General features: G+C 30.3%; 2 protein-coding genes across 2 annotated transcripts in view; one reads left to right on the top strand and one right to left on the bottom strand.

The window, feature by feature from the left end:
• Positions 1–11,602: 11,602 nt before the first annotated feature.
• On the bottom strand, positions 11,603–12,817 carry LOC129220367 (etoposide-induced protein 2.4 homolog). Its single transcript, XM_054854774.1, has one exon. The coding sequence runs from the start codon at positions 12,772–12,774 to the stop codon at positions 11,869–11,871; it is 906 nt and encodes a 301-aa protein (XP_054710749.1). The 5' UTR covers positions 12,775–12,817; the 3' UTR covers positions 11,603–11,868.
• A 303-nt stretch (positions 12,818–13,120) lies between these two features.
• LOC129220449 (MAU2 chromatid cohesion factor homolog) overlaps positions 13,121–20,622 on the top strand; it is a 48,965-nt gene continuing 41,463 nt past the window's right edge. The window contains exons 1-3 of the mRNA XM_054854868.1: positions 13,121–13,432; positions 15,505–15,522; positions 20,286–20,351. Of these exons, the coding sequence (XP_054710843.1) occupies positions 13,205–13,432; positions 15,505–15,522; positions 20,286–20,351 (312 nt within the window). The 5' untranslated portion in view covers positions 13,121–13,204. The remainder of the gene's footprint in view (positions 13,433–15,504; positions 15,523–20,285; positions 20,352–20,622) is intronic.

Below are 20,622 nucleotides of genomic sequence, written 5' to 3'. Positions count from 1 at the left end.
TTTGGAAAGCCAGATTGACAAATTGTGCTACGCGTCCCCTTGTATCTCACGTAGTGTCAAAGACAAACTTATGACTTATACTCTAAAAGAGTACATCCTTTCGGAAATTGAGAAAAAATATCCCTGTGATTGTCGATGTGATAAAATCAGCACATATACATCACAAGAAGTTCGTAAACTGGCTGATTCTCTACGTAAGTGACTATTTGATGAGCTCATATGCAACATAAACTACCTTTCTAAAAAAGAATGTGTGGATTGTAAAAATGGATTCATTTTTTACATGAGAGAGAGTGCATGAATGTGAATCATTAACAAGGGGTCGAAAGTTCGACACTTTTTTCGAACAGGCTCTTTTTAATGTTAATTGGGAAAACTTGACTCGTGACTTCGTTACTTTGAATGTTGATAGTCCATGATTAAAATGTCATGTGTCTGATTTATTTGATGCAATCGATGTTAAAAATACGCTTGAAAGTTTTGAAGAGTTTTACTTAAAGATGAAAGTTTTTTTAATTGTCTTTTACTGTGTGTGTGAATAAATTGTGTTTATCATTTTAAAAGAGACTTGTGTTTTGATTGAGTTGTTGAATATGGTTGATGGATTATACTTTGAAATCACTCTTACATATATTTTTTATATGCACTTTATTGTAAGTAATCTTTATACTATCGGTGTTGTCTTCATCTTATTGTATGGTTTTGTAATTAAGACTGAGTGAAAATATAATTTTTGTAATATTTCTATAGTTTAATACATGCGAAGGACTTCGACTAATGCTAAGTGGAAAGTCAAAATTAGAACCGTAAAGCTTAAACATGTCAATGGTTTGAAAACAATACACAGTTATATTCACATACACAAACTCGTACGTATCAATACACTTACATTAAAGAGAAATATTAAAGACTTATAAATTCTCATATGAGATAAGAACGCTCTTTCTTAACTTAGTTGGTCACATGATCGATAAAAGATCCTCACCTATTTGTGATTTGTCATGAAATAATATACATCGATAGATATGTTACTAAGTGTGTAATAGTTTTTATTTTTCTTAAATTCAAAGTTAAAACCAATTTGTTAATTGTAGGATTATATTAAGTGCTAAAAATGTGATATTTTCGCTTATAATTTCGGTTGATGTGTAAAGTTTTATTACAAGTTCCCTCACACAAATGAACAATAACATGCTAGATGGATATTTGAAAGCTTGAGTGAATGATTTGTAAGTATCTTAAACATTATTATTATTATTTCTAATGCATGTGTGTTAATTAATACTTAGAGTGCAAAGAGTAAATGGTTAAGTGCTATTGGTTATTAATACTAAGAGTAAAGTGATATTGAGTTTTAAATTTAATTAAAGCATTTCGTTTAAAGATTCAGTTGAAAAAATTTTATTTTGTAAGTTTGAAAATTTTTGAAAAAAAAAAAAAAAGAAAATAGTTTTGCGAAAAAAAAAAAGATTGAAAAGAAAAAAAAATAATATGTTACAAAAATATTATTATTATTTTGATTTGAAAAAAATATTTTTGCGGAAAAATTTATTGTTGTAAGATTAAAAATTTATTTTTATATGATTGAAAAAAAAATGATTTTTTTTAATTAGTGGAAAAATATTACAAGTTTGAGAAATTATTTCTTAAAAACATTTTATATGATTAAAGAAAACAAAAATTTTTGATTTCATTTTCTAAGGAGAAAAATATTACAAGTTTGAAAAAATACTGTTTTGAATCAAAAATCTGTTTTTGAAAGAAATATTCTTACAAGCTGGAAATTTTTTTTTTATAAGTTTGAAATGAAAAAGAAATTAATTCGAAACTACGAATTAAAATCTAAAATTTTGTTTGGAAAACCTGACATCAGACTATTGTCGATCTATGTGCTTGATATTTGAGAAACGTGAACTAATTTTAATTGGTCAGAAACAGTCACTTACAAGACGTACTTGCTAAGGGGTGAATCATACTCGCACGTGGGGTTTGTTATCTGTTATCGGTAAAGGGTAGATAGAAATATTGATAAAGTCATTTCCTCAATTCGCACCGTTGTGTGTGGACCATCCGAAGTGCTGTAGGATTACGGTAGTTTTTTTCAACAGCCGAGTTGATTTGCGATTTTACGGCATGCCTTCTGCAAATCGACGATGGGCAAACAGCCGTATGCAGCGATTTCAAATAAAACATGCGTGTAGTTGTAATTTGTGAGATTGAGTTATAATTAACAATCCACTTATTACAATTTCATTCACTGTTTTTAAATAACTTCGCGATAGCTGGTACTTGAGAGATTTCACCCCAAAAAGGTTAGTCTTTTGTACTTAATTTTAGTCAGTATTTAGCTTTAACTTAATTTGTCAAATTTTAGATTAAGTTTCTTAATCTAACGTATAGCTGTCCATTTGAATGTATCGTTCGAAAAGGATAAAGACTAAAATAAATGATATCGATTTTGTTAAAGAAATTAGTTGTTAAAGTAAAATATTATTGGGAAAATGAAATAGTCAAAGTGATTCTAATTCATGAAGGTTGAAAATTTTGTTTTATTCTAACAAGAGTGCTTGTATGAAAAAAAAAAAAAAATAATAATAAAGTAAACCACTATGCGATAAAATGACTAAGTTAAATACTAATCAAAAAATAATTAATAGAGTTGATTAAATAAAATGTGATAAATTAAATGAAACTCTTGAAAAGCATATAAAGTGATGAAATGTAACTTGAGTGCGAAATTTGCTTACTGGAAAAAAATTAAATAAGTTGATTTTTTTAAAATCGTGAAAATTTGATAATGATAAGTGTTAATTACTACTAAGAGTAAATTGATTGCAAGTTTTTAAATTAACTTAGTTGGATGAAAATTGTAGACTTGATAATGTTTCGAAAAATTTGTGTGTTCGATTCCTGTTACTAATTGTGAAAAATTTCTAAGTTTAAAAATAACGGGGGAAAAAAACGATAAAGTAAAAACAAGCAAAAAAATGATTAAGTTAAATACTAAGCGATAAAATGACTAAGTTTAATACTAATCAAAAAATAATTAAATAAAATGTGATAAAATGTAACTTGAGTGTGAAATTTGCTTACTGGAAAAAAATTAAATAAGTTGATTTTTAAAATCCATGAAAATTTCTTAATGATAAGTGTTTATTAATGCTAAGAGTAAATTGATTCCAAGTTTTGAAATGAATTTCAGTAGAAGTTATTTTTCGGTAAGTCTATTTTTAAAATTTGCTGACATGAAGTTTTGATACTCGACTTATAATTTTAACATTTCTTGGGTACTTCATTGATGTTTAACATTTTTGTGTTATGTGTTTTATTTTACCGTAGGTAAAAATAATTAAATAAAAGTGAAATTTATAAATTGTAATGAAAATTCTGTTAATGAAATTGGTTGGTTGTAAAGTAATATTTTGGAAAAGCTGTAATGAATGATAAATAGTAAAACGCAGTAAGTAAAATAGTAAAGTATGGTAAAGTAAAATAAAATATTCAGAGGGGATTTAATTCATGAAAGTTGAAAATTTTGTTTTATTCCATCAAGAGTGTTTGCATGAAAAAAAAAAAAAAATAAAGAAAGGAAAATATGATTAACTTAAATATCGATGATAAAAAAATAATTATTAGAGTTAATTAAATGAAATGCGATAAATTAAGTGAAACTCATGAAAAGCATATGTAGTGATAAAATATAACTTGAGTGGGAAATTTGGTTACAGTAAAAAATTATTTAAGAAGATAATTTTTAAAATTCATGAAAAGATTTGATAGTGATAAGTGTTAATTAATACGAAAAGTAAATTGATTGTAGATTTTGGAAAATTAAATGGATAAATGTATAAAAATAATAACGTATGTGATAATTTAAAATATTAACAATGAAAAAGAATCAAAGACGATTAAATGAATCTAAATCGTAAATGAGTTGCTATTTTAGTAAACTCAAACTAGAGTGAAAAGCATTTTAGTAGGAACATGTTAAAATCTCTTGTGCTAAGAAAAATAAATAACTTTTAAGCATAATTTTGTAACTGGAATAAATGTATGATAAAATGATTAAGTTAAGTATTAATGAAAAAGTAATTATTAGAGTTAATTAAATGGAATGTGATAAATTCAATGAAACTCTTGAAACGTATATGCAGTGTTGGAATGTAACTTGAGTGCGCAATTTGCTTACTGGAAAAAATTAATTAAGTTGATTTTTTAAAATCTTAGAAAATTTGTTAATGATAAGTGTTAATTACTACTACGAGTAAATTGATTGCAAGTTTGACATGATTGCAAAAATTGAAGACATGATAACGTTTTGAAAAATTTGAAGGTTCGATTCCTGTCACTACTTGTGAAAAATTTCTAAGTTTAAAAATATCGGAAAAAAACGATAAAGTAAAAACAAGCGAGAAAATGATCAAACTCTAAAATATACTAAAAAAAAAATCGAAATCACGAAAAAATAATCTAAGTCTGAAATGCTTGAAATTAGTTAAAGACTAAAAAGTTAAGAAAATAGTTAAAGACTGAAAATAATTGAAAAACGCTAAAATAGTGAAAAAAAAAATCAAAGTGCTAAATGACAGGAAAAAACGTTAAAGTTCAAAATGTGTGAAAGAATATTTAAGTTAATTATTTCTTCGAAAATTTAACAAGTAAGAAAAAATATTTTGTTGTATGAAAGTCAAAAAAAAAATTAGTTAAGAAAATTATTTCTTCGAAATTTTTACAAGTTAGAAAAAATATTTGTCAATTTGACAAAGAAAAAAGAAATTAGTTAAGAAAATTTAACAAGTTAGAAAAAATAAAAATGATAAAGTTTGAAATGCATGAAAAAGAAAATCAAAGTTTAAAATATATTTCAAGTCCACAAAGCATTGAACCAAATCTAAAATCTCGAATGGGTTGTATTTAAATAAATCTTTACTTAAGTGAAAACTTTGTTATTATGAAAAATAATAATAATGATGATAGTTTCAATTATGAGCTGAAATACAGTTAATGATATGCCATGATTAGTACTAAAGAGTGAATTAACTGATGGTTTTAAAATTAATTTAATTGTAATATTCGTTGTCATGGTACAGATTCACATTAAGACTGAAAGTGTAATGGGAAATATAGCATAGTGGCTAGCATACGTTTTTGCTAACTCAAAGTTTGGGTGTTCGATTCCCGACACTCTGTAAAATAAAAATAATTAAATTCGCGAAACTTTGGTTGTCTTGACAACCATTCGTCGAAATTATTCAAAGTCCGAAAAAAAAAAAAGGAATCACCGAAAGAATGATAAATATAACAGAGTTGGGATTTATTTTTACAAGTATAATAAATGCATGAAAATAATAAAATGACAGTGTAAACGATTAATAACGCGATTAAAACATAACTCATGAAAATGTATAAATCATATTGAATATTAAAGCTGATTGGTACTATGAAAAAAAAAAAGTTTTGTGAAAAATATTTAAAGTTTGAAAACGCTCGAAAATAATCAAAAGAACGAAAGACGTCGAATTAGTCTAAGACCTGAATGTAAAAAATATTCGAACTCTAAAATGAATAATCAAATTCATGAAAAATAATCCAAGTTCATAAAGCATTGAAATAATCAAATTCGCGAAAAATGTTCAAAAAATAATTAAATTCGCGAAACTTTGGTTGTCTTGACAACCATTCGTCGAAATTATTCAAAGTCCGAAAAAAAAAAAGAATCACCGAAAGAATGATAAATATAACAGAGTTGGGATTTATTTTTACAAGTATAATAAATGCATGAAAATAATAAAATGACAGTGTAAACGATTAATAACGCGATTAAAACATAACTCATGAAAATGTATAAATCATATTGAATATTAAAGCTGATTGATCTAACTTGTGAAAAATCTTCAAAATTGATCTGCATTTGTATGCAAATTGCATTGGCAGATGAAAAGAAGTTGATGGGGTGTATTTAATACACCGGGCTGGTTGGTGGGACCGTCAACTTAAAACATAAATTTATTTTGTAACAAAGTTCAGAAACGTAGGGAAAATCTTTCACGGTAAAAAAAAAAAAAACGACAAAGTCCAGTATGTTTGTAAAAAAAAAAAAAAACACTGGAAATAGCTCTGTACAACTTCATGAGGATGGCATGACAAAAAGTATCACACATTCTTATGACAACAATTGTGACGTTTTGCCATACCCTAAACAGGTTGCCACTCGAAAACCATCGTATAAGGTTACGGAAAAATATTCTAAGTACAAAAACGCGGGAAAGTATTCAAAAACGCGCGAAAACTATTCAAAAACGCGCGAAAACTATTCGTAACCTTTCACGGTAAAAAACGCGAGCGAAAACGAGGAAGGGCGAAAACGCGGGTGGGCGAAAACGCGGGTGGGCGAAAACGTAGCTGAGCGGAAGCGAGGAAGAGCGAAATCTCGGGAAAACCCCGTCATCTTCTTCAAGTTTCACGCGCAATCGTCGGGGGGTGGGAGGAAGTGGAGGGGGGGTCGGCAGGGGGTGGAGGGGCAATGCATTGCCCGATTGCCCCTCCTGGCCCAGAACTGTCCTTTTCCCTCTACTCACATTCATATCTTTAGCATAAAAATGTTTATAATTACTTTGGTATAAAGAAAAAAGCTTTAAAACTACCATTTAACTATGTCATTATCATTACTACAGGTAGATCGTGTTTGTCAATTACTGGCGTTGAAGGCATTTTAGATCAATGCATGTAATCGACCAACCTTCAATAACAAACAGCATAAATGGATAGTTATTAAATGCATTTTTTTTCCTTCACTGAGAATAAGCATTGATCAGCATATCTCAGTAAATGAACCTGTAAAATTAAATTTAACCTAGAAAAAGGCGATTTAACATTTTATCTGATAACAATTTGCACCAGTAAGAAAAGTGACTTCCTTGAAAACTTCTAGATGTCTCTGTAAGTATATCGTACGTAACCTTCATAATGATCTAATCAAAACCTTCGTTACAAGTTAGTTCAACTTACTGGCTGATGGTCAGTAACTCTCGGATCACACTATAATACTTCCTGTGCAATTTAAATAAACGCTTATCAATATAATGTTTACTTAATCTGTTACTTTTCCAAGTCTAAAACGTTAAAGTATAAAATTGAGATGAAGATTTACTTAATCCATTTGCACAAATTTGACATTTTTATGCTTGTATTTGCACTTTATTCCCAGAATTTTAAGCTTTGTCTTAAAATTTTGATACATTCAAATATAAAAACCATTAAACGTTACATAATATACGAAGTACCTACTTTCTAAAAAAGTTTCGTGTCTACAAGGTAATGATTTGAGCCTATTACGCGTACGCACACAATATGTAAAAATCTTTACTTTTCAAGTTCAATTTTTTTTTTTTTTTTTTTGAAAGTTCATATATTATCATACATAATACTTTGCTCTTTGTTATAAAGGGCAAATATATGCACAAAGATGTCACACCTGCGCAAATGGATTGAGCAAGGTTTTTTTATTAAATAAGAACTATTTTCAGATTATCTTTGTCCTTCGTTAACATTAGAAAATATTAATTACTTCTTGAAAAATAGTTAAAATCGTTGTTGAAATAAAATATCACGAAATTTTAATTATCTCTGTTGCGTCAATTTAGAAAGATATTCATTGCGGATTAGGAAAGATTCTGTGGCGAGCACTCGTAAGCCAACCCTCCACTTCTTGTTCACCCACCTGTTTCTAACAACACGGAAAATACACACGGGGACGTCCTCCCTCCCCCCTTTCTCTTTCCTCGACTACAATCACTGCCGCCTCGAGCACAAGCTACAAGCACTGACATCCGATACCACTGGCCATCACTTCAGGCACACACATGGAAAGCCTCACTTTTTCGCAAAAATCTAGTTCATCTGCAAAACTCACTGATGGCGATATTTGACCGGCGGGATCCCCACGCGATCACGAACAATTGGTTTTAGAGAAAAAAAAATCTAGACTGATTTATGAAGAATATGAAGGAATGAAACTTGTTACAGAAAGTTTATGGTCCATATGGAATCATTTATTAGCATAAAAATGAGAAAAAAGCCGAGTTATTAATAAAATAGACCTTAATTTCACGTATCCTTACTTATTCGAGTTTTTGACGCCATCTATTAGCACTTTAGGCAACTATAAGATTAGTGGACAGAATCGAGTAAGTTTCAGAACACGTGAGCATTGAAATTTTTTTTAATGATATTTACAAAATATTTCAATTGCAATGCGTCTACATTGTTTCTATGGTTCAGAGAAAAAAATCTCGAATCTCTGTGTTTAGATGATTTTTCATGAATGTGTGTAAGAGAAATATTTCATATTTGACAAAAAGTACTTTTTAATATCATTTTGTGATAAATGTAGGGAACTCAGCAGCAATTTACTTCATGCACGTTGTTTTTTACACATTCATCTGATATAGTAAAAAGTTTCATTACAATCCGGCGATTAGATTTTTTTTGTCGCTGTTCCCAAAGAGTCAAGTTTAGCATGTTTTTCTACCGGAACAGCCTTAAGAATGATTGTTGGGATGGGAAATTTTAGGTTTTATTTTCCCCTAATTGAAGCCTGATTGTTGAACATGCGTCACTTGACATAACTTTTATTTTTGAGGTAGACCGTGCAAAGCCGGGAAACGCAGCAAGTACAATACAATACAAGCAACGAAAACAAAGTGGAGGTTTTGTAGTAAAGATTTTGTATGTTTCAGCAAAACTGAAACATTGAAATGCTTGATGAAGTGCATACAAAAACAGAGATGACAACTGGGTCTAAAACGTGGGGGAGGGGGGTTAGGGGGCAAAAAAAAAACGACAAGTAAAAGCCACACATCTAGACAACAAAAAAAAGAGAGAGAGAGAAAGAGAAAACTACAAAATTGTGCTAGGGCTGTTTTTTTAACTCATGTTTTTATTAAAATTTTGATGAATTTTGTACATATTAACTTTCCCCAAAGAAACACTTTGACATGAATTAGACTTGCATTATTTACCCCTAAGTATTTTGAGATGTTGCAAACACTTGGTAATAATTTCATTGAACAAGTATGGCTTGTTTTTAAGTAAAACAACTGATTTACTAATATCTAAACAATGAATACATAACTAAAAGTTACTGTTTGTGCTAAATAATGTTTCCTAAATAGGTATACAAAGTAAAACCAATTATTATGTTCTAAAAAATTTGACATTTCTTTCTTTCTTTCACTTTCCAGTTTTGGTTTCTAAATTGGAAAATAAAATAAATTAATGAACCATAAAAAGTGGGGAGGGGAGGAGGTTGCTCCCCCCCCCCCTCAAATCACAGCCATTGCTGGTAGTTACCAGATTAGTTGACTATGAAACATAGCGGTATAAAGCTTTGACAGGACTAAGTGGAAATTTACTTGATACATTTCAGATTTTCTTTGTGGAAATAAAATATTTATACATGGACAATGCTTGTTTAACTGAAAATTCCTTTTGTTATTGGTGAAAGATGTACTTTATTTTAAAATTTAACCTGCTGGTTCGAAAATTAAGACAAGAAGTTAGCCAAACTTATCCATTTTCCAAAAACTGCATCCAAAAATTTTGCTATGAGATGAAGTTCATGAATTACCCGTTTCAAGAATATGAAACGTTTGAAACATTTAGAGTAATGCATTAACAAACTGAAATTTTTATCTAACTAAAAATAATCTATAGACCTAATGTCTATGAACTGCAATTCCAATTGAAATAATTCAAACAAGGGGGGACACTTAAGTTCTAGCAACTTAAATGTACCACCATATGTGCCGTATAACAAATGTACCATGACGATCACATAATAAACCATACATTTAATGGTAAGAATTTTACTGACACTTGATTAAGGCAGAATTTTCAAAAGTTTGATAAAAGTAGAATATGGTATTTATCTGACATATTGTCAGAGCCTTAATAGGCTATACTGCCCAAACGATTGTTAGCTAGTCAAAATAGGCTGCGCATTGTAACCATTAGATTAAGCGTTATACATAGGGTTGACAACCTAAATTCGATATTATACCAAACAATTTATGGCGAGCCAAACAAACTAAGAGACACAACAATCTAGTAAATTGCACTTGTAAAACTTTCAAGCATGAGTAAAATCTTACTAATGAGCAAAAATTAAGTTGAAATAACTCTGGAAATCTGCCCTTAACTTTTACTTATAAGCTATATAAACAAACATTCCCCTCTAAAAATAATTATCAACATCCATACATTAATATGTATAGAAAACTTTAAAGTACTTTCTTATGAATAATACTGCATTTTCAGTAGAGACGTACCGAGTACTCAGTAACTACTCGGTACTCAGCCTACTCTGCCAATTTGCCGAGTACTCGATACTCGGCCAAATTTTGATCAAGTACTCGGCCAATACCGAGTAGTTGTACAAAATTGAATATTGTTCAAAGCAGATTTTACAATTAATAAAAAAGTGCAAGCATATAGTATATTGCAACCATTTACAATTCAAATTTACAAGTAAAACTCAAATTTTGAGAATAATGAAGTTTGTTATGCTTCAATGGAGTAAATCTTATATTTTAATGCCCCAAAGTTGATGAAACTTATTTGTTAAAAATGGGGCAAAAAAGGTAAGTACAGAAAAGATGAAATGTTTATATTATTAAATGGATTTCTGAAGCATAAAAATACCTTTTCTTAAAAAATAAAACAATGTTAAAAGCACAAATGTGTAGGAACAAACACGTGTTTTGTCATTACAAGGAATGCTTTTTTTCAATGGCCCAAAATGTGAGCTTATGGATTTAAAGACATCGGACAAATATCTGATTTTTTTACATTCATTAGCATTTTATGCACTGAAAAAGATGTTCCTTGTAATACAGAAATACGTGTCTGCAGTGCTCTTGCACATTTGTGCTTTTAATGTTGTTTTATTTGCTTCTAAAAATTATTTAAGTTTGCCGGACTAGAAGTATAGATTGATATGATTTGTTTTAACTCCAACTTGATTAATCGTACCTTTTATGTATTTATTTTTGTACCTTTTTTGTATTAGTTTAAAAAATAACTTATTTGTAAAATTATTGACTTAAACAAAACCTTTTAAATAATGGTATTTCTTAAAACATAATTGGAACTCGGTAACTCAGTACTCGGCCAAAGTGCTACTCGGTACGTCTCTAATTTTCAGTAATGAATCTCTTTTTTTTTTTTCAATTCAATAAAAGCAACTTATTTCTCAACAATAAAAAGTTTAATTAAAATGAGCCAATATTAAGTGGCAACAAAATCGGATTGCCTCGATTGAGTGGCATCATATTTCAGCACTATGGCCTTGTGTTTGGACGGTAACGCAATGACACCACTGTTAGATTTTGTAAAAATCTTTATCAGGTTTAATTAAATAAATACATAACAAACAAGTTAAACATTCTGAAGATTTTTTTTTACAAAATCATTATATATATATTCAGGGTGCCCCCCCCCCCCCCCCATAAAAGAGGAAAACATGCCTTAAAACAGCTCCCCTAACAATTTCAATGGCGCAGTCTGTGCCATGACCCCCCCCCCTCCAGGTGGAGATCCCTGACATATTCAAGTTCAAGAACTGTTTTTAAAGTTAGGGGTCACAAAAATGTGTTAACTTCATTATAAACAGGCTTTCATTCAATAGGCTCTCCAATGAATTGTATGTTTGCAAGAAGATTATTATTTCAAGGCTTTATTGTCTAATTATTAGTTGACACATTCTTAATAAATGAGCATACAATGACTTATATCACAGAATGAATTGAGATACTTAAATGAGAAAACATATATACAATTTCAGTACTAAATTGCCAAAGAATTTGCTGTTCAGAAGCTAAAAAAAATAGGTAGCACATACTTAATAATAAATTCAGTAGTTAACTCAGATAGTTTGAAAATAGGCATTGTCTTACAATATTTCTCTATTTTACTGTCCAAAACAACAGTGCTGCTGAACACGTACATAGGAAAAAATGTAGAAAAGACAATTATGCTTTCCAAGTATGTACTGACGCAAGATGTCAAAATAGCCAACGGCAATCCAAATCCAATAAAGTACGGCCATCTCTTCTCAATGTATGAAAGTCGCTTATTAAGTGGCAAACCTTCTTGTACCCATTTATATTCAAAAGCATACAAGGAATACAAGATGGAGAGATGCAATACAGACAGTAATTGCTTAACTGCAAATGGTATAGGCATGCTTATAATGGCATATCCTTGGGCAAGGAAAAATACTTGTATGAAAATGCTGGTAAATTGATCAGCCAATGAAAAACTGAACCCGAAGCTGGTGTTTTTCTTCCCTTTTGTACTTTCAAATGTTAGATCAGCTATCTCTTGATACCATGCATAGTTTAACAATCTGCTCACAATAAATAAGGGTAGGATCCACGAGAAAAACAGTATACAATTTAAGATGTAATAAAGAAATCTAATGCCAGCTACATAATCAAATTCAACTACTGACTCCAAATACTGCAATCCATATTCAAGCATCATTTTTTCGTAAAACTTGATGGAAGAGTAAAACAACGCACCAAAAACAAAACATTTCATCAGCACATCAAACACGCCATCATGTTCATCTGGCTTCTTTTTTGATTTCGGAGTATTTCTTTCCTTTTTGGAGTGTTTTTCATCGGACCAAAAATGTTTCAATGTTGCTATTCCGGATATACAGTCCTTAACACCAAGCAATATTAGTACGCCAGCTTTTTTAAAGCTATTCATGATGTTAAACGTTAGCTTACCTAATAAAAAATATTACACTACATTAGCCTCTATACGCTCACGAAAGTGAAGAGAAATATTGAAGCCAAGCTTTTCCTCCCCATTTTATGCAAAAATACATGTTTATCACTTTTTAAATGTTGAAGGTAACAGCACTTCTATTGGATGGAAGGGATTCTAACTTATCCAAAATATTTCTTTTAAGTGTAAGAGATATTAAATTCATTTTTAAAATACTTCTAATAGCATGCAAATTCATCGTCCTCCTTGTTTCAAGAACTTCAACTACAACTGCATACGCATAAGTTGCCAGTTGAATTGTTGATGTTGAAGCCCTGAAAAATCCAAAACGTCAAAAATGTGGATGCTGTGTCCTATTAAACATTTTTAGTTGTAAAAATTGTATTAGATTGTTGACATCAATCTAATAATGGCATCTTCAACGCAAGATGCTTGTTATTTGGCGTTACTTGCATTGGCTGAAGAATTTCGTACTATGAATCCTCCGAACATTCCAAACTGTATACAGTGTTTAATTGCAATTTTTAATTTGAAACCACCACCTAAAGCTGAAGCTCGGACAAATTTACAACTTGGAAATATACTTCTTCAACATACAAAGAATACAGATCTTGCCCAATCTCATTTGGAAAAAGCGGTACGAATAAAGCATTTAAATTCTTCAAAATTTGATTTTTTTTTTACAATTTCGTGTAAATTTCTCTCTTTGAATTTATGTTTTGTTTGTAAAACGATCTCTGATGTTTACTCTTTGCATAAGTGAAAAGAGTATCGACATTTTATCTGAGTGGAAACTATACATTAACTTTTTTTCCTCCCACTTATTTTCGTTTATACCTTGGAACTATGTCTGTGCTATAGATTAATATTGATTCAAAATAAAAGTTATATTTTGCCATGTGAAAATATTTCAAAAGATACTTGCTATCAAAACTTAGAAACATATTTTTAGCAAAACAAAAGTTATAACTGAACGTTTAAAATGCCAATAATAATCACTGTACAATCATGATACTAATGCTGTGCATACCAAGTGGCGTTTTAGACAAGTGTTTAATATTTTTTTTTAATTATTCTGCAAGTATGAATTTCATTCTTGTGAAAAAATCGACCTTATTTCGACTTTTTGGGTCCCTAGAGAAAAGAAATATCAGAGCCACCCTTGACATTTTATATCGTAATATTGTAAATGTATTCACTCAAATATATATGAATGAAATACATACGTGAGGAGTGTAACAGTGTTAGTATAAACAGAACGACAATTTTTGAATGTAATCGATAAATAGCAGCCTCACGAGATGCTGCAGGTAGCATATTTGGAAACAAATTCATACTAAATTGTAGAATATAGTTTACAAACTTGGTACAAAAACTGCTTTTTATGGCAAGATTTGGGGGTCCTGGAGGTGTCCCACTTGTCCCTTACAGAAATCACGGCCTGGGAATAGCATGCACCTGTGGTGGCGATGGCCCAAGCAGCTGTTATGTCCAATTGTCTTCATATTATTGTTTATGCTTTATAATATTTGTTTGTAGTTTATCTGTTTTCTGAGTGAAGCGTGTAATTTCTAGTAAATGTCATGTTGAATCGAACATTTTGTTATGTAGCAGAAACAAACTTGTAATACAAAAACTTTCTTTCAAAAATACATTAGAAATATATATTAGCAACACGTTAAGAAAAAAATAAAGGCTGAAACTGGGGTGGAGCTCAAAAATATGCAACATTATAAAATACTACTAAAATACAACCAAGTTTAGAGTTTTTAAAAGCAAGTAATTGCATTAAGTTTGATAGTTCATTTGTTAATGAATTCAATTCTTTGTTCATTAGCAGCAAAATATTCCATTGCAGAATCCAAAAACGTGTTGGGTGAGTTGTTTTTGAAAGAACTAATATATTTCTAATAATATTTAAGTAAACAGCAGGAGGGGAGGGGGGGAGAGCCTATGTGGCGCTGACTCCGACTTTGAAATTTTTTGTGGCTTGTTGCTTTAAAAGCTTTTATTCTCGTTCAGAAAGTGCGCCTGCGCCACGGTTTATGGGAGAATGAAACCTTTACAAAATATTTGCATATTAAGATCAAAGATCAGCATTCTGCGATTGGAAACAGATTGATTATTTTGAAATAATTTTCCATGGACCGAAAACCATCGCCTATTACTCTCTCCGGGAAGACAAAAATATTCATCATCAAAATAATAACAGCAAGCTGAAGTACAATTAAAGAAGATAAAATAAATTTTCAAGAAGTTATGAAGATTTTTTTTTTTAATCTCAGTCCAAAAAACTTAATATTTTGTCAAAAGATTGTTTAAAATTATTCAAAATCCAAAAAAAGCCAAGAGGACAGATGATGATTTTTTTCAAGGCAGCTGGTTTCAAAAAAGGCCAAATTTCTCGAATTTGGCTCAAAAAAGCCAATCTAAATGTTTAACTTAATAGCAAAAGTAAATATTTAACTTAATAGTGTTTAATGACTTTTATTTTATTTTATTTTTATTAATTTTTTTTTATTATTTATTTATTTATTTTTTTTTATTTTTTATTTTTATTTTTTTATTTTTTTTTGTATTTTTGAAGCCTTTTAATAAGTTAATATTTTGTTCAATTAAATACTTGCTTCATATTGATCAAGTTATGTATGTAATGCTTTAATCCATTTTGTAATTATTCTAAATGTTTTCTTTTTACTCCCTTTCCAGTGGTTTCTATCTCAAAGTGTATCCTTTCAATGGTGAAGTTCAAACAAATATACTCAATTAAAAATCTGATATGAAGTGAATTCTGGATTGTTAAATAAAACATAACTGCATTTCTAGCAAAGAAGCTGCATAGTGCACATTTATTGTGAAAAATGCAAAACTGGAGCGTAAAAGAAGAAAAACTGCAACATGTCAAAAGAAAACTGAAAACAGTTGAAGTTTGGTTGTTTTCTGGAAAATTTTAAGATTTATGTTTTTTTTTTTTTTCCCTGACATTAGAAGTCCCTGATCCAAATATCTTCACTAATAACTACCAAATATTTTTCACCTCTATTTTAACTTATTTTTTTAAGAATAACTCAATGATATATATTTATTAAATTTGCTGCTTTTTGGATGCATTTATCATATGCCTTTTACCAAATACATGTTTAATTTTTTAGGAACTGATGTGATATACCCCACCCTTGGCGACTTTTTCCTGTTGGCGCCAAGAAAGCGTCGCCAAGAAATCGATGTATGACGACATATGTCATACATCGTTCTTAGCGATGCTTTTTTTGCGCCAACAGGAAAAAATCAGATAAAAAACATGATCAAAGCACTTCAGAACACAATATATATAAAAACAACATAAAAGCACAACAAAAAACATCACGAATATATGCTTCAAAAATGTACAGGGCCGGGGTTTTTTGTAAACATATTAAAATACAATGAAATAAATTATTGTATTAATTACAAGTCGAAATTACTGCATTAATTTTTTTTTTCATCATTTCTCCGGGATACGAGCCCTCGGTCTCATAGTACTTTCGTAATGAGACCTCGGCTCGCCGGCCCTGCCTCGGTCTCATTACGAAAGTACTATGAGACCTCTGGCTCGCCAGGACTTCGCTTCGCTCGGTCCGTTATCCCTCCGACTGTTAATATACATTACAGTCGGAGTATGGTCACAATTATGTATATTTATGTATATTATGCATATTCATGTGTATGTACACCCAAGGGTGGCTCCTTCCGTTCAGTGTAGAATAATGCCACAGTTTTAAGTGTGAAATATGCACCATTATTGTGCAGATTTATTAATAAAATTCAGCATTTTTAAGAGTACAACCGAAAGAACTTTCAATTGTTAACATAAAATTCAGCACCTAAAGGAGGCACGTTAATGTCTAAATAATTCGTGGCATCGATAAGAATTAACTTTTAGAACAAAATAACCGAACTATTTTTGTAAAATTAATTAACATACAGTAAAAATAAAGTTAAAAGCTACAAGAACCCCTCAAGGATTTGTAAAAAACAAAGAATTTCCGAAGTGAGAATTTTTATGTGAATTCTAAAATAAAGAACTTACCTTTTTATGGTATAAATCCTCACACTCAGTCCAAAACAAAACATCATCTGACAATGGCGCGTTACAGATACACACCACGTTGGAGTTAACTTTTAATTAACCTTCAAGTTTGAAGAAACTGGCATTTTCTAATGTTTTTACTTCAAAACACAACTACTGAATCTAAAGTAACACAAAATAAGCATTCCTGTAAGGTATATTGCACAAAACAACACGTATCTCTCCTGCGTAAAACCAAGAACCCAAGTAAACAAGTTCGAACAAGTTTGCCTTTGCGTTGCCAACCACAGGTTAGTTTCACCAGGGATGCCATGCTTAAAAATTTATCGCCTCATTGGCGAGAAAAATATTTCAATTTTGTGCAAAAAATCGGATGTCGCCAAATGGGGGGGGGGGGGGGGGGTATATCACATCTGTACCATTTTTTATTTCCCTATTTTTGATGAGTTAAAATTTAATTTTTTTTATATATGTATTTATAGTTTATTACCTTAATTTTGTTTTTATGAGTGCTTAAAATGTGATCCTAATATTTCAACTGATGTACTGATAACAAATTTTAATCAAATTTATTAACAACTAGCAGTACCCACACAGCGATGCCCGTGCTAAAAATTTAATGGAAGTCCGTTGCGTAAAAAAAATTGACGCCACCTCCCCCTCTAATGTGAAATGATCATTTTTCTTTGTATGAAATGCGTACACACCTTTTCAAAAAAATTAAAAAACTAAGTTTCTTTGGAATTTAAAACTTTTTGTCAAATCATTAAATTAGTTTAAAAACTCTATTTAGCGAATGAAGCGGTTTTAACTGCAATTTAAAATATTTCACCAAATAAACAAAAAAACATCAAACAATATCTTTCATACGTAAAAATAATTTCGCAACTCTATTGTTTATCGCAAAACTTGCCCAGCAACCATGCTATCATAATCGATCTGCCTATTGAAAAAAAAAAACATCCCAATGGAGCATTCAAAAATCGGCGTCAGAAAAAAAAAAAGAAAATGTCTTACATTTCGCTCGGATAAAAACAAAACAAAAGTTTGTTTTCTTTCAAAACAAATTGCCAAAACAATGAATTATATTAACGGTTCCCCTAAAACAATAATCCTAGATTGCACAGCGCCTAACGCACCAAGCGACCGCGCTACCGGAACCCAGCCCTTTTGCAAGTGAAGCGGATGTTTTTCTTTGGCAAAAAAAATGTTTCATCAAACGAACAAAAAAGTATACAATCACACTAACAGTAGCTTTCAAATCTTTATATATTAAGAGCTGCGTTGCCCGGCTTTGTCCCGTCTACCTTGAGAATAAAAATTGTGTCAAGTGACATATATTCAACAATCAAGCTTAAATAAAAGAAAAAAAAACACCATGCAAAATTATCCTTCCAAACAATGACAACAGATATTAAAATACTTTTAAGAAATTAAAATCTGAAAGATGGATTTTGAAAGCGTAACCATGGAAACATGAAATAAAATAAGTTTGAGAAATTAAATGCAAAATAAGAAAATAAACAATGGATTCAAAAAGCATAACCGTGGAAACACAAAAAAATAGTTGCCAACTTGAATCAAAATGAAATATTTTGAAATTGATTTAAAAATGCTTGTAACTTTTTTTCCTTTGAAGATAGAAGCTAATTTTTTCGACCATAGGTCGAAAGAGATCTGGACTAAAAAATTTCGCTTTTTCCAATGGTGTCAAAAAGAGACCTGTGGGACAATTCCTTCACTTTTTATTAATAGATTTAATGAAGAAAGTAGTGCCTAAATTTCAGCTTAGCCTAAAAAAGTTAGCGCTAAAAACGCAAACTACTCCTGCCGTAATTAAGTTAGAGCATTGAAACAAGTTGTTTAGAACACAGAAAATTCTATCCTTTTCAACGATACATAATATTAATATGTGCAAGTAATTTTTCATCCCTTCAATAGGCAATTTATGTGAAATTTGGGCCTAAATTGGAATGAAAAAGAAGTATTTATTGATTTTTTTTTTTTTTTTTGAAGTATAGCCTATGTTACTCAGTAAAAAAGCATCTTTCATATAGTGAAGGAATTTTTCAAATCGGTGCAGTGGTTCCAAAGATAACCTCAAACATATAAACACACAAAAATCCGCCCTCTCTCTTTATAATATTAGTATAGATTTCAAATGACATCTTTGCTTTCTGGTCATCTTATTTTTAAAATAATTATTGACTAAATTTGCAAATTTTATTGATTTGACTTTGAAGTGGTTTTTTATTGTAGGGCTTTGACTTTGTTCTTTAAAATTTGTAGTTAATAAATGTTTGAAATTGTTTCATTATCACTCAGAAGAGTAAATACTTGAAGCAGTGTTCTTTTATATATATATATCAGTTGCATGCATGTAATCGAAGATAATCTGAACCTGCATTTTGGGCAGTTATTTCTCAATAAACCATAGCGAACCATTCAACATTTACTGTCTGCAACATTGATTGATTTATAACTTCATAATTTTATTCAATTGAGGCAAGAGATAGTACTAGTAGCCCTGGTAGATACTGTTATACTGCATTCATGGTTTAGAAAAAAAATTCTATGAAAGCTTACCTAGGATTCATTATCACTCAAAAGAGTAAATACTTGAAGCAGTGTTCTTTTATATATATCAGTTGCATGCATGTAATCAAAGATAATCTGAACCTGCATTTTGGGCAGTTATTTCTCAATAAACCATAGCGAACCATTCAACAGTTACTGTCTGCAACATTGATTGATTTATAACTTCATAATTTTATTCAATTGAGGCAAGAGATAGTACTAGTAGCCCTGGTAGGTACTGTTATACTGCATTCATGGTTTAGAAAAAAAAATTCTATGAAAGCCTACCTAGGACCGTATCTTTAGAGGCATTATACTCAAAACTTGAAAATGTCCACTCACATTCCTTTGCTTCTCTCTGCCTTGATTGAGGTTGCAGTAATTATCTAGAGTGAACTAATTCAATTCTTAATAATTTATTGTTTACTGATTGAAGTTTGTTGATGATAATTTTTTATTTTGAAGAATGACTCACATAGTTTTGAAGATTAATATTTAATACTTTTAGCATCAGAAGAATATTTTGAATAATGTTAACTTCTAATATAGTTGTGTTATTTGATTCTTTTAAATTGAAATGATCAAGATGCAGCAATAACTGCATTTAACAAATGAAAAGTGAGAAGTACAAGCTCTGCTTTCTCTATTGCAACCCTACTTTCACCAGTCAATTTTCCTCTGCGTTTTGCCCTTTCATTAAATTGAGCTCCTGAAATAAGGCATAGCCCAGTGCCATCTTCTGGCAGCTAGATTTTATTTACCTTGTGGAATTTTATTAATGGGAAGAATTAAATATTCAAGTGAAGGTTGAAATTCAATGCATTTGTTCCTTAATGAATATAAGATAACTGGATTTGATGATGTCAAATTTGAAGCAGCAAGTGTTGTAGCTGATTTGTATGAAAAAAAGGTTTGTTGTTAAAAATAGATGTTATTCTGAGATTTTTATGTGTGTTTCAGTGTGCCAGACAAGACATGTTTCATGAGAAGAGGGGTTTTTTACATGTTGTAAATAGATAAATGAATGAAATGTTTAATTTTTTTTTCAACTGTAACTAGTAATGTGGATTGGGTAAATACCCAGCGGATAGGTAAATATTTTTTGGGTATTTACCTGAGGCCTGGGTAAATATCCGAAAACTGGGTATTTTACAAAAATATGCAAAAGTGAATGGGAATTT

This window comes from Uloborus diversus, chromosome 4, assembly GCF_026930045.1.
Source record: "Uloborus diversus isolate 005 chromosome 4, Udiv.v.3.1, whole genome shotgun sequence".
In the NCBI taxonomy this organism is placed as follows: Eukaryota; Metazoa; Arthropoda; class Arachnida; order Araneae; family Uloboridae; genus Uloborus; species Uloborus diversus.
Note: the sequence above shows the minus strand (reverse complement) of the source record. Positions and strands in the feature narration are given on the sequence as shown.

Bases quoted from the DNA above. Each gene is read 5' to 3' on its own strand.
- LOC129220367 (XM_054854774.1), bottom strand. From the start codon at position 12,774: ATGAATAGCTTTAAAAAAGCTGGCGTACTAATATTGCTTGGTGTTAAG.